This window comes from Nansenia antarctica (assembly GCF_963989245.1).
Source record: "Nansenia antarctica genome assembly, chromosome: 3".
Taxonomy (NCBI): Eukaryota; Metazoa; Chordata; class Actinopteri; order Argentiniformes; family Microstomatidae; genus Nansenia; species Nansenia antarctica.
This window is the reverse complement of record NC_137688.1, coordinates 1,752,176-1,767,400: the sequence shown is the minus strand read 5'-3', so window position 1 is coordinate 1,767,400 and position 15,225 is coordinate 1,752,176. Positions and strand designations below refer to the sequence as shown.

General features: G+C 46.7%; 1 protein-coding gene across 1 annotated transcript in view; it reads right to left on the bottom strand.

Moving 5' to 3' along the window:
* LOC308153197 (tensin-1-like) overlaps positions 1–15,225 on the bottom strand; it is a gene marked incomplete at both ends in the record, with an annotated part of 215,051 nt that overhangs the window by 74,936 nt on the left and 124,890 nt on the right. The window contains 1 exon segment of the mRNA XM_080526283.1: positions 11,375–11,424. Coding sequence (XP_080382409.1) covers positions 11,375–11,424 — 50 coding nt within the window.

The following is a 15,225-nucleotide window of genomic DNA, read 5'->3' as shown; positions in this document are numbered from 1 at the left end:
GGTCGCTCGGGTTCCCAAAACAATTCAATGTCATTGAAGTTATTTTTTCTGAAAATACCACTCAGATCGTAATCTAAAGGCATTCTAGCACGCCTCTAAACGCCTCTGCTTCACTCCTTTTCTCAACGGGCTGTTTAACTAGTCAGGAAATCATCAGCTTTCAGGTTTTCTGTGGGTTCGCTGTGGGGGCAGCATAGTTCCTGGGGGAATACAATTAAGGTCATGTTCTCACATGAAAATCTGAATCATGACCCGGATTTGCGTTCTCACAGCTTTATGTAAACGAAGTAACATACGCAATCGAAGCAACAGACGTGGTAGTTGATTGGTCAGAAAAATGTAAAATTGCCCGTTCGTCCCGCTCTTATCCAGATCAACACGCATGCGCTGTTGTTTTCCTATGGACAGTCTCGATGCGTCGTTTCTAACCGGAGCGAAACCACCCTTTTCAAGCGGAGCATGCGTCGGTTGTTTGCTCCGGGAGCGACTTCGAATGCGCGTTCTCACAGCCCCAAACGACGCAGAGCAAAGCGAATTTTATCCTAAACTCCGATTCCAAGTGAAGCAAATGTTCTAGTGAGAACACACCCTAAAAGACTAACATCCCTGTGTTCCCCACGAAACCAGGAACCCAACATCATCTGAATGGAAACAGTCGGACGTTGCGTTCGAAAGTGACATGCCGTAAGTAACAGACGAACGTGGCAGGGGAAATGTTCAACACAGCGGCTGATTTAAACGGTAAATGGACAGACTTATAAAGCGCCTTATTACAGCGCTTTACAACGGCCTCTCATTCACCCATTCACACACACATTCACACACCAATGGAGGCAAGCTACCAATGGATGTCAAGGCGCCACTCTACCCCAGTGTGACGTAAGGTCGAAAGGCAAACCTGAATGGTTTGTTGAATCACTTGTTTTCTGAAATACACAGTCCACAAAAATCTGAATTCTGATTATTTTCAGTGTCTGTGTCAGTAGGGTCACATAATATGTCACCTTTAATTCATTACTTATTACATGTTGCCATGGTGTTTCTAAGCAAACACCTGGCAAAGGCCTGAAACAACAACAACAACAACAACAACAACAACAACAACAACAACAACAACACCACCACTAGTGTGCCCTTGAGTAAGGCACTTAGCCCTCAGCTACTCCAGGGGGAATGTCCCTGTAATCTGTAATCGGTGAATTGTAAATCGCTTTGGATTAAAAGCGTCTGCTAAATGGCAGATTCTAGACCTTTGAACAGTGCGCTCATCCCTTTAATCTCTCTTAGACCTTTGAACAGCGTGCTCATCCCTTTAAAAATAACTGCCATGATGTCATGTGACGCTGATGCTCCTTCTTTCATTCCTGAGTGACCTCATCCCTCTCACATGTCTCTTCCTCCTCCTCCTCCTCCTCCTCTTCCTCCACAGGGGGATCACTAACAGGAGCGTCTGGGTGATACAGCCATGTCCTGTCTGCTACCTCCAGTGCTGTGTCTTCTTCTCAACAGGTTCTGTTGTGATGTCCAGTTCCCTCTACACTGTCCACTTCACCTCTCTCAAACCTTCTCTAAGCATGCTGGCATCAGTATGGTATGCAACACACACACACACACACACACACACACACACACACACACACAGACACACACACACACACACACACACATGGACACCACAGCCAGAGAACGCCATCTACAGTCTGGAAACACACCGTGACTCAAACTGCCCCAGGACTTCTCTGTGAGGACAGGAAGGTGTTTATCTGTCCATACTGTACCTATTTATCTGTCCATATTGTACCTACACATCTCACTACTGAAGCGCTGAGAAGCCATTCATACAGCTTTTAAATGGTAAATGATAAATGGACTGCACTTATATAGCGCCTTTTTTGCTGCTCCAAAGCGCTTTACAACGGCCTCTCATTCACCCATTCACACACACATTCACACACCAATGGCAGCAAGCTGCTGGGGTTCAGTGTCTTGCCCAATGACACTTCGACATGTGGCCAGCCGGGTCTCGAACCGCCGATCTGCCAACCTTGTGATCATTAGACGGCGACTCTACCTCCTGAGACACAGCCCCCCAAAATAATTTAAATAATTTCCGATTTACACGATAATTCCTTGTTTTGCAATTACACAAACACACGCTTCGGTCGCGTTTTAATTCAAGAGTTGATGGTTTAATCGCGGTGGCTTAACCATCGCTCGATTTCTGACTAGTAGTACACCACACTGAGTTACCCACCGCATCTCACCGACAACAGACGGCGCAGGCGCAAGACTAGACTAGATGATCGTGAGTGAAAATATTATCAAAGCGTACGCGCCTGTCGATCACCCGTACGCTTTGATAATATCTTCACTCACGATCATCTAGTCTGGTCTGGCGCCTGCGCCGTCTGTTGTTCTTCCTGCACACAGGTAAACATATCCATCGATCTAGCAGCGTCGTCGTGCTGGCGCAAACAAACCCGGCGAAAGTTTTACTTGCTCCGGACAAGTAAAACGGCCTTAATGTCGATCCCTGAAGAGTAACATGAGCATCCTACCAGGGAGAGGGAGAGCAGAGCATGGTACAAGTCTCTTACCTTGTTGTGGATGACCACCACGTTGTGGCTGTCTGCACTCAGCCAGGTGTCCATGGCCTTACAGATGCTGCAGATCTTATCCAGGGCCGGAGCATGGTGGTCTGGCCAGCCAAAGTCCAACACCTGGCAGAGGAGAGGAGAGGAGAGGAGAGGAGAGGAGAGGAGAGGAGGGGAGAGGAGAGGAGAGGAGAGGAGAGGAGAGGAGAGCAGGAGAGGAGAGGAGAGGAGAGGAGAGGAGAGGAGAGGAGAGGAGAGGAGAGGAGAGGAGAGGAGAGGAGAGGAGAGGAGAGGAGAGGAGGAGAGAGGAGAGGAGAGGAGAGGAGAGGAGAGGAGAGGAGAGGAGAGGAGAGGAGTGCAAAGATATAACATGTTTCTTGACTCATGGCTGTTCTAGTGTTAAGTAGTAAGTGACAGATCCAGAGACAGAGAGCGAGGAAGAGGAAGGTAGCTGCAGCTCACCTTGGGGTTCAGTTGGTTGATGTCGTAGCGTTTCTCACTGAGGTTGAAGAGCTGAAAAAGCAACATGTTTAAATGGTAAATGGACCGACTTATATAGCGTCTTATTCCAAAAGCGCTTTACAACGGCCTTTCATTCACCCATTCACACACACATTGACACACCAACGGCGGCAAGCTACCATGCAAGGCGCCGGCCCGCTTACTGGGAGCAATTGGGGGTTCAGTGTCTTGCCCAAGGACACTTCGACATGTGGCCAGCCGGGGGTCAAACCGCCGATCTGCCAACCTTGCGATCATTAGATGGCAGCTCTACCTCAGTATTGTCTCTCACAGTACTGGCTGTAGAGGGCAGCCTTGAGGCTCACTCTCAGACTGGTTGAAGAGTTTGAGACAACCGTTTGATCTGACCAGCGTTTTTTGTTTATTCATTTTGTTTCATTCATTCGTCTGGGAAGTTGCCAATAAAGATTGGCTTATTTGAATGGATTACATTTTTTAAAAATGTTTCCGCTGTTGTGTGTAGGCTTCCAACATTAGCAGTGCTTAAATTACAATATAATAGCCTGTTATTTGAAAGCAGTCCAAGGATAGTATTACATGAAAGCAATCTAAGCCCTGTTCAGACAGGATCAGTTCAACAAGGGGAGGCCAGGGGAGGGTAACGTAATCATTTACAAAGAAAGGGCATGCTTGACTCTGAAGTAAAGTGTTGATTAAAGCGTGTTTGGGTGCTGGATAGCCCAGGGTTGATCCCATAACTAAATAACACAGCCAACACTCTCAAATAGAAAGTAAATAGTAGTTTAATGCATAATCAGCATAGTCACTGTACACGTTTCTGTGTCAAGCCTTTCTTCTTTAGTTTTACACACTAAAGCTGGTCGATAGACCTCTATAGATTCAATTAACATAATGTTTTGCAGACACAAGACTATTGTCATACAGCACACCTATAGAAAAAAAAAGACATCATAGGTTTTATAACGAACGACTGAGCGAGTTCTTTGTTGAGCCCCTTCTGCTCCCAAACAGAACAGTCTAGAAGGTTTCTCTCTGTTCTCTGTTGCCTCCGCACTGTTTCTAACCCCGGGAAATAATCTGAGGGTACCCAGATGTCCCACGGCATGAAAACGTCTTGCCACAAGTGATTTTTATTTGTTGTTCCTTATGGTGTTCTTATGCTCCGATATCCTTGGGTTTCTCTCTTTCATGTAGCACAGCCCCGAGGCAGGGTTGGAACAGATCACGGCTTATATATATGACAGTTAGAAGTAGAATGTCGTCTATTCAACTGACTTTCGTTCGTAATCAGGATGAGATTTAGCGCCTGAGTGTTCTGGTCACTACAGGAAGAGACATACTGCCGAAAAGAAAAAATAGGTTGTCGAGATTATTCATCATGTTTGCAGCTATCATCGCCCAGCTTTGACACAGACTCGTCTCCCTCCTAGCCAGCGCTAATGTGTCATATCACTGCTGCAGCCCTGGGCAGTTCTTCATGCGTGATATTCATGATCTATAAGTAAGTAGCCTTAAGAACCGATGGTTCTCGAGCCTAACGGCCCTTAGGGGGCAGGAGCCTATCTCCTTTTTCCGTAGCGTGAGGCGGACAGATAGTTGTGTCACTGACCAGATAGTTGTGTCACTGACCAGATAGTTGTGTTACTGACCAGATAGTTGTGTCCGTGTTTGGAGCCCAGCATGGAGGCCACCTCGCGCAGGTTGGCGGCGTAGCTGGTCTCCTCCACAGAGCTGGGGAAGGACACAGAGATGATCCGCTCTGTGATGTACAGCAGGTCCACCTCATAGCTCTCCTCCAGGGCCTGCAGCAGACTCAAACTCCTAGAGAGAAAGAGAGGGAGGGAGGGAGAGACAGAGACACAGAGAGACAGAGAGACAGAGAGGGAGAGAGGGAGGGAGAGAGAGACAGAGAGAGGGAGAGAGACACAGAGAGAGGGAGAGAGACAGAGAGAGAGAGAGGGAGAGAGAGGGAGAGAGAGGGATAGACACAGAGAGACAAAGACAGAGAGAGAGAGGGAGAGAGAGACAGAGAGAACAAGAAACAAGAAAGAAAGAGAAAAAACAAAAAAGAGAGACAGGGGTGATCAGTTTTATGATGGGTTCACCACTATCCAATACCACATACACTACTACACCACTAAACACCAGAGTCTTGTAACTGGACAGAGAGAGAGTCAGAGGGATCAGTCATTGGTTAAGGTCATTAGTAGCATCTGTAGCACGGTACAACATACAATGTCCCATTAGCGAGAAGCAAAACAGAAGAGGTGCACACATGAAGTTGGTTTGGTATACTACTGACGTTTGCAGGGCTAACAGTCCCCACTGATGATGAGTCGTCAACACATCGTGAGTTTAGAATGATAAGGTTCTATCTCCGTTTAGGGTAGTTCAGAGATATTGAGCGTCAACGTTTTGACATTCCATTATGTTCTGTGAGATGGAACCTTTGTATTTTATTAATTACTAACTAAAAAATGTCAACATTTAAAAAATAACACCACACAGGCATTAATACTCACCTAATGGATCAGATTATGTAAAAAACTCAATTTTGACAAAAATTGAGATAGAGCCGTATAATTCTAACGTCCCGACATACTAATTATGCATTCATTTATTCACTGCCATTAGGGACAGGTTACAATTGAAACATCGACACACTCAATAATAATAATAATAATAATAATAATAATAACTTTATTTGTATAGCGCTTTTCCTGCGAACGTTGCAGCTCAAAGTGCTTTAATCATTATATAATCTTAATTTAATTATTTAGTCATTTAAAGGCAATATTAAAAAAGATGGGTTTTTGTCTTGACTATTTGCTGAGATTGCATCCCTAATGTAAACTGGCAGTGCATTCCACAATTTGGGTGCATAAAATGAATGAGAACGCAGCCTCACCAAATCTCTTCTTTTGTACATGGGGTGGTACGCAGAGAAAACCAGCGTCAGAAGACCTGAGAGCTCTACTGGGCAGATATGCTAGCAATCATCAAGTCCGACACATTGCACTGTGATGCATTCACTCTCACAGCATAATAAATCTGTCTAGTAACAGAGATCCAAATTTGGTGATAGTGACTAGGGAGAATTCAAAGCTCCCCACATTTACAAACAAAAGCTAAATCTCTATATCTTGCCTCCAAAAGTCTGCACTTTAGTTTAATACATCAGACACACACTGTGTGTTTCGCTTGGGACGGCCGCAAGAAAACAGAGTGGGGAGAGATTGATTCAGTAGATAAACAAGACGCGATATGAAAATATCCCCGCATTCCCAGTGTGTGCGCCTTTGCAGACCAAACAAAATAGTTTGGTCACTCGCAAGGAATGAGTCAGACATGTGTAGAAACAGACCCTGTTTCTCCCAATCTACTGTGTCTGGACTCTAATCAGTACTAGCAAGCCTTAGAGAGAGAGAGAGAGAGAGAGAGAGAGAGAGAGAGAGAGAGAGAGAGAGAGAGAGAGACAGAGAGAGAGAGAGAGAGAGAGAGAGAGAGAGAGACAGACAGAGACAGACAGAGAAAGAGAGAGAGAGACAGAGAGAGAGAGAGAGAGAGAGAGAGACAGAGACAGAGAAACAGAGAGACAGAGAGAGGGAGAGAGGGAGAGAGAGACAGATACAAAGAGAGAGAGAGGGAGCGAGAGGGAGCGAGAGGGAGAGACACAGAGAGACAAAGACACAGAGAGAGAGAGGGAGAGAGAGAGAGAGAGGGAGAGAGAGAGAGAGAGAGAGAGAGAGATAGAGACAGAGAGAGAGAGAGAGAGACAGAGAGAGAGAGAGAGAGAGAGAGAGACAGAGAAACAGAGAGACAGAGAGAGGGAGAGAGGGAGAGAGAGACAGATACAAAGAGAGAGAGAGGGAGAGAGAGAGAGAGAGACAGAGACAGAGAGAGAGAGAGAGAGAGAGAAAGAGAGAGACAGAGAGAGAGAGAGAGAGAGAGAGAGAGAGACAGAGACAGAGATACACAGAGACACATTGAGAGACAGAGAGACAGAGACAGAGACACACAGATACACAGAGAGAGAGAGAGAGAGAGAGAGAGAGAGAGAGAGAGAGAGAGACACACAGAGACCCAGAGAGAGGGGGGGAGAGAGGGAGATAAGGGAGGGGTGTCTGGACGCGGGCCTACGCCAGAGACCCACAGCTTAGGGGCCCGTCTGGACGAATATTTCCCACATGTGCAAAGAGCCAGATCACCTTCTGAGAACGCTGCTCATGTGTCTGTCCCTGGGAATTACACATGCTTTACAGAGCAAACACACTGTACATCTGGCAATGATAGAGAGCGCTTACTGGAACTTATTAATCAACAGCAATGCTAAAGGAATGAGACCCCGCGATACATCTAGCAAAAAAACGCTCTGCTCAGCAAACAGTGAGTAAGTACATATGTTCAAAGTTCAAATGCAAAAACCAACTGCCTATGTACACTCACTGAACACTTTATTAGGAGCACTATACTAACACTGGGTTACACCAAGTAATTTATGATTCTGATCTGAAGATGTTGGAAACGTTCCTTTCCAGATTCAGGTCCGTGATGACATGATTGCATCACACAATTCCTTCCTAGATTGTTCAGGTGCTCTTTCAAAGCTGTGAGTCTCCCATTCTACCACATCCCAAAGGTGTTCTATTCGGTTGTTAAGTCTGACGTCACGCGTGACGTTTAGCAATTTCCGGGTCCAAACCAAAACGTCCCCGCACCAGAGTACCAGTGTACTAAAGCACCAGAGTACCAGTGTACTAAAGCACCAGAGTACCATTGTACTAAAGCACCAGAGTACCAGTGTACTAAAGCACCAGAGTACCAGTGTACTAAAGCACCAGAGTACCAGTGTACTAAAGCACCAGAGTACCAGTGTACCAAAGCACCAGAGTACCAGTGTACTAAAGCACCAGAGTACCAGTGTAGTAAAGCACCAGAGTACCAGTGTACTAAAGCACCAGAGTACCAGTGTAGTAAAGCACCAGAGTACCAGTGTACTAAAGCACCAGAGTACCAGTGTACTAAAGCACCAGAGTACCAGGGTACTAAAGCTGTAGAATGACAGCTCCCCTTTTCCTGCCTGCTGTTTTTTCCCAGTCTTGGTGCGGGCAGCGCAGCTCCTATACGACCTGAGGTTTGGGTCAGCTCCAGTAGCTCCAGTCTCTCACGCCTGAACTGGACTCAATGTGGTTCTCATCATCCACTCCTTGCCATGGACGCCTCGGCTTATCCTGCTTTTCCATATCGGCTCAGCGAACGGCCGTGTCTATCTAACGGCTATCTCTGTATGCTCAATTATGTGGCCAAGCTGATCGCATTTGTGCATTTGAACAGATAAAAGATTAGATTAGATTTATTGTCCCCAGGTGGGAAATTCATTTTCACACCACTGTACAGTATACCTATATATACCTACAACACCGTATAACACAGACAACAACAGACAGTACTACACATGACAGATACACAAGTACACACACTCATAGACGCGCGGTCTGTTATTTAAGGCAACAATGGCTGCGGGGATCAGGCTTTAACCAAAGCGAGCCCTACTGCACCTTAGCGTTCTGTACCTACGCCCGGATGGCAGTGGGGCGAGGTACAGGTTGAGTGGGCGGGTGATGTCCTGTTCTATTGTGGTTGAGATGAGTGAGATTGGCCCTGTTGTTTAGTGCTGTGAGGTTGGGTGTGGGGAGGCCAGTTATCCTGGCAGCAGTGTTGGTGATGCGGGTCAGTTTGGCCCGGTTGATGACTGTGAGCATGTTGAAGAAGCAGGAGGAACAGGACATGAGGATGGGCTGGATGATGCTCTGGTACAGTAGGAGGAGAAGAGGGGGGGAACGTACAGTCCTTTAAGTTTGCGGATGACAGATCATCTTTGTTGGCTCCTTAAAAGATGAAAGACGAACCTGACGAAGGGAATATAGCCCAAAAAGAAGAAGAGGTTTTAACACCAAATTTTTTTCAAAGCCATTCTTCAACGTTGTCCTCAAGAGGAGCTGTGTGTGTCTTCATATCCTGTCTGCTCCTCCAATCACGCACCTTGGCTGGCCTGTGACGTAGCAACAGGAAACCTTTTCCCCAGATACAGAAGGAATAATATATTCCCTTAAGTGCCACAGTTCCACAGTGCATATATATATGTTTATCTACATACCCAATCAAATAAGAGACTGTGTGATGATCGGTATGTTCAGTATTAACTGTACTGTAATATGTGGGTGATTTTTTTTAGTTTGCAAAAATATTGAAGAGTTCAATTGGATATGACACTATGGTCATGTTCTCACATGAAAGTCTGCATCAGGACCAGGAGCAAGAGGATGAGTTTGCAACATTGTTGCATAAATTATTTCTCTGATTTGCGTTCTCACAGCTCTTTATGTAAACAAAGTAACATACGCAATTGAAGCAACAGACGTGGTAGTTGAAATTAATTAATTATTAGTTGATTGGTCAGAAAATTTGAAAATTGCCCGTTCCTCCCGCTCTTATCCAGATCAACACGCATGCGCTGTTGTTTTCCTATGGACAGCCTCGATGCGTCCTTTCTAACCGGAGCGAAACCACCCTTTTCAAGCGGAGCATGCGTTGGTTGTTTGCTCCGGGAGCGACTTCGAATGCATGTTCTCACAGCTCCAAACGACGCAGAGCAAAGCGAACTTTATCCTAAACTCTGATTCCAAGTGAAGCAAATGTTCTAGTGAGACACACCCTATGAATACATAAATATGGTACAGAGCCAGCTCTTTGCCTTTACCCATCATTAGATGTTTGTTGTGTGGCACCTTGGTAACAAAACAAACCCTTTTATAGCCCATCAATATATTCTAACCCAGCTGACATTAATTAGCACAGATTGGAGGTAATTAGCTATTTTTTCTAACTTTAACTTAAGTTTAAGTAAGTCTTTCTAAGGGCCGGTTTCAGAGACAAGGCTTAAGCCTAGTCCTGGACTAAATCACACTTTCAATGTAAAATCTCCATTGAAGATGTTTTTTAGTCTAGGATTAGGCTTAAGCCTTGTCTGTGAAACCGGCCCTTAGTGTTTCTTAGTGTTTTCTTAGTTCTATCCTGTTTCATTCCACTTTATTACACATAACTTTATTTACATATGGACTTTAATGTTCCGATTTTTTGTCTGAATTGTTTGAGTTAATACTAAAGTCTGGTGCAACTTTCACTTGAATAGGCTCATTGGAAACACATTTACTGGACAAAATATTGATGTGTTGAATACTTATGTCCCCCACTGTATATATATAGAGATATTTAGACACGTACAGACACAGTACAGTACCGTTGAGATTACACAAGATGAAGGAGGTAGAATACACATCACAGCTAGTGCTACTCTGCCTCCCCCCCCCCCCCGGACCCCCCCCGCCCCCATCCCAACCCCACCCTATTATATTACTGCTGTTTTTGGCAGGGAAACGAAGGAGTTTCGTGTAAAAAAAAAAAAGAAACACCTCGGGAACGATAGTGGACGCAGAGACACAGAGAGACGGATGGGGTCTAGTAAATGGACGCAGGTTTAAAAAGTCATCGGTTGGTTTAATGTGAACAACTTGTCAGGAGGTGTCGACCGATGCCTGCTGTCTGCTGTGCATGGAGGAGAGATCGGACAGACTGGGCCCCTAAAATTCCCCCTCCCCCCCTCCCGGCCACGGAACAATCCAGGAAGACTCGCTTTTTTTATCTGTTCACTGCTTCCCCCTTTTTAAGGGCATTCCATGTAAATGGACAGACTTATACAGCGCCTTTATCCAAAGCGCTTTACAACGGCCTCTCATTCACCTGTTCACACACACATTCACACACCAATGGCAAGCTACCATGCAAGGCGCCGGCCGGCCCGCTCACTGGGAGCAAATATGGGGTTCAGTGTCTTGCCCAAGGACACTTCGACATGTGGCCAGCCGGGGCTCTACCTCCTGCGCTACACCCGCCCCACAGCCGCCCCACAGGACATGGTAAAAGCCTCCGTACAGGACATGGTAAAAGCCGAGCGATTGAAGCCTGAATCCGCGATTCTACGACCCAGAGACTGGACCCTACGGCCTAGGTTTACTTGTTCGGGCTCCACGAGAAGGAGGTGAGGTCTCCGTGAAGGTGAAGAAGAGAGGAGGGTGAGGAGGGGAGGGTGAGAAGGGGAGGGTGAGGCCAAGAACGAGGACACTGAGAACAAAGTATGCCCTAAATCAGTCTCGAGTAACCCCAGTCTCAAGTACGCCTGTTATGCAAAGCACATGACAAACACAATGTTGATCTGATGGGGTCGGAGGTGATCCTACCTTGATGGCCTGCGTCGTGAGTCCATGCTCTTGGAAGACTTTGTCGAGCCCTGGAAGGAAACAGGAAGAAGAATGTTTACTCAACTGAAGTTCACTTCCTGGTACGGTTGTAACTGCTGCAAGGTTATGGTACACACACACACACGCACACACACACACACATACACACGCACACACACGCACACACACTTCAAAGTGCTGGTTCACACGACAGTATGGATGGCGGCTTAGATGAAGAATAAGAACTCTAAAAGACCCCAAACACACAGGTGTGGCAACGTCTCCGACAGGGTCGTTACCATGGAAAACACACACTCACACACACACACACACACACACACACACACACACACATGCACACAGCTACGGAAAGCCCTGATGTTTAACCTCTCAGCTTGGCTTCTGACACCAACCCCAGTTGAGTTGAAAGGTCATGTGAAGTGGGTTATGACCCTCTGGGCGGAGGTCACAGGAACATAGGAGGGGGGGGGGGGGGGGGGGGGCTGGAGTCAATCATCATCCATTATATGAGGCTGACTAACCACCACAGTCAATACCACAACCCTCACACACACACACACACACACACACACACACACACACACATAAATGTCATTAGTGCCCTACAGGGCCAATTTGTTTTGACAAGTCCTGTCCTTTTCCCAAGGGTATTTTTTTTTCTTTTACAACTCTTCCAGAGTTCACATGTGCCTGAGGCGGATTGTAGCGACACAGCGGTAGCCCCTCTCTCCTCCTCCTCCTCTCTCTCCTCCTCTCTCTCTCCTCCTCCTCCTCCTCTCTCTCCTCCTCCTCCTCCTCTCTCTCTCCTCCTCCTCCTCCTCCTCCTCTCTCTCTCCTCCTCTCTCTCTCCTCCTCTCTCTCCTCCTCCTCCTCCTCCTCCTCTCTCTCTCCTCCCCATCTGGGTCTGCTGCTAAACGCTCCAGCATGGCGGGACGGCCATTTAAAGTGGAGAGAGAGTCGCCAGATGACGACACAGAGACAAACGAGAGTTGTGTGTGTGTGTGTGTGAGAGAGAGAGAAAGAGAGTGAGAGAGAGAGAGAGAAAGAGAGAGAGAAGAGAAAGAGAGAGAGAGAGAGAGAGAAAGAGAGAGAGAGAGAGAGAGAAAGAGAGAGAGAGAGAGAAGAGAGAAGAGAGAGAGAGAGAGAAAGAGAGAGAGAGAGAGAGAAATAGGAGGGAGGAAGCAAACCAAATGGCTTGTGTTGATCCTGAGTTTTCTTGAATTGTCCGTCAAAGTCAAAGAAAAACTTCAAGTTCTTCTAACATAATCTGTCGAAGCCGATCAAGTGTTCCGCAGCTTTTTTTGGGGGGCGGTTTGGTGCTCCTGGAGAGTGGACTGTCAGAACTGCAGAGTCACTACCCATCTCCCGGCGGAGACTGAAGACCCATCTCTTCAGGTTACACCTTAACTGCTCCTCCTGAGACATCTACTACCCCCCAGCACTGTGTCTCCTGAGACATCTACTACCCCCCAGCACTGTGTCTCCTGAGACATCTACTACCCCCAGCACTGCGTCTCCTGAGACATCTACTCCCCCCCAGCACTGCGTCTCCTGAGACATCTACTACCCCCCCAGCACTGTGTCTCCTGAGACATCTACTACCCCCCAGCACTGTGTCTCCTGAGACATCTACTACCCCCCAGCACTGCGTCTCCTGAGACATCTACTACCCCCCCAGCACTATGTCTGTCTCCTGAGACATCTACTACCCCCCCAGCACTGCGTCTCCTGAGACATCTACTACCCCCCAGCACTGTGTCTCCTGAGACATCTACTACCCCCAGCACTGCGTCTCCTGAGACATCTACTCCCCCCCAGCACTGCGTCTCCTGAGACATCTACTACCCCCCAGCACTGTGTCTCCTGAGACATCTACTACCCCCCGCCAGCACTGTGTCTCCTGAGACATCTACTACCCCCCCAGCACTGCGTCTCCTGAGACATCTACTACCCCCCAGCACTATGTCTGTCTCCTGAGACATCTACTACCCCCCAGCACTGTGTCTCCTGAGACATCTACTACCCCCAGCACTGCGTCTCCTGAGACATCTACTCCCCCCCAGCACTGCGTCTCCTGAGACATCTACTACCCCCCAGCACTGTGTCTCCTGAGACATCTACTACCCCCCCCCAGCACTGTGTCTCCTGAGACATCTACTACCCCCCAGCACTATGTCTGTCTCCTGAGACATCTACTACCCCCAGCACTGCGTCTCCTGAGACACCCCGCTTTTTCCCCTTTACTGTGTCCCCTAAAACTTATATTGCCCCCCCTTGTACTGTTTCTCTGTTTCTCCAGTGTCTATATAATAAAAAATAAAAAATATATTTTTTTAAAGTCTAGGTTTAGAAGAAGGTGATAGAAGTAGATGTTTCCTTCTATCACTGAGACTGCCAATGGTCCCTGGCCTGAGCTGGATTACTCTTCCTGCTACGACTTAGTGGATTGATGATTCACTTGCTTAGTCAAATGTATTGGTTGTAAGTCGCTTTGGAATAAGGCGTCTGCTAAATGCCAAAAATGTAAATGTAAAATGACATATATAGACATATAGAGAGGGAGGACACCTCAAGGAGAGACATGTGAATGTTGGACATCAGAGGAACACATCGAGACATGCTGATGTGACCAAAAAGCACAAAGGACAAAGACTGTGTCTACAGCTAGACGCTGGGAAGATTGGCAGTGGAATTGTGTTTTTGCTTCTAATTAGCCAAATAAACTGTTAATATCAGGTCATGTTCTCACATGAAAGTCCGAATCATAAGCCGGAGCAAGTGGATGAGTTTGCAACATTGCTGCATAAATAATTTCTCTGATTTGCATCCGTTGGTTGTTTGCTCCGGGAGCGACTCGAATCCTAAACTCTGTTTCAAGTGAAGCAAATGTTCTAGTGAGAACACACCCTTAATGTCTTTAGTTTGAATGGCCGTGGTGTGCTCTGTTCACCGTTCAGCAACCCTCTGTTTGGACGGCTCTAAAGACACAATCTGGGATTCGCGCCACTGTTATTCGATGGTCAAATTAATTAATAATATATACACATTGACTCTCAAAGCATACAACGTGTGAATACGTACATGAGCTTCGTACAACACTTTAACGTGATTATAACCGAAGATATAAGGTTGTTTGACTTCTATCTTAACTTTGCAAGGTTGGTTCAAACTGCCATTTTCAATATCGGTGGACTAACTGAGTCATTGGTGAGTCATTCGTTCTGTCTTCATTTCTCAGCCCTCTCCTCTCAACTTCAAACCAAAGTGGTGGGCCGGTCATTCGGCTGAAACATTCATTCAGGATTGCACGTTAAAAGTGCGCAAAACTACAGAATAGATGCAACATATGCAGCTAGCATTGTGCACATGGCCCTGACATAAACATCACACCACACAGAAAATATTAATCTCAAATAGAGGAAATCCTCCAAAGTGGAACATATCAACCATCAATGTGTTCCTCTGATGTCCAACATTCACATGTGTCTCCTTGAGGTGTCCTCCCTCTCTATATGTCTACGTCCACTCTCCAGGAGCACCAAACCGGCCCCAAAATAGCTGCGGAACACTTGATCGGCTTCGACAGATTATGTTAGAAGAACTTGAAGCTTTTCTTTTGACTTTGACGGACAATTCAAGAAACCCAGGATCTTTCTCTTTCTCTTTCTCTTTCTCTTTCTCTCTCTGTCCAAAATACATAACTGAACGTCACACAACGGCAACCAACTTCACAACAGATCGTCACACAACAGCAACCAACTTCACAACAGAACAGGGGGTTGGGGGGGGAGGCAGAGGGGATGTGGTGTGTGAGGGAGGCGAGTGGGGGG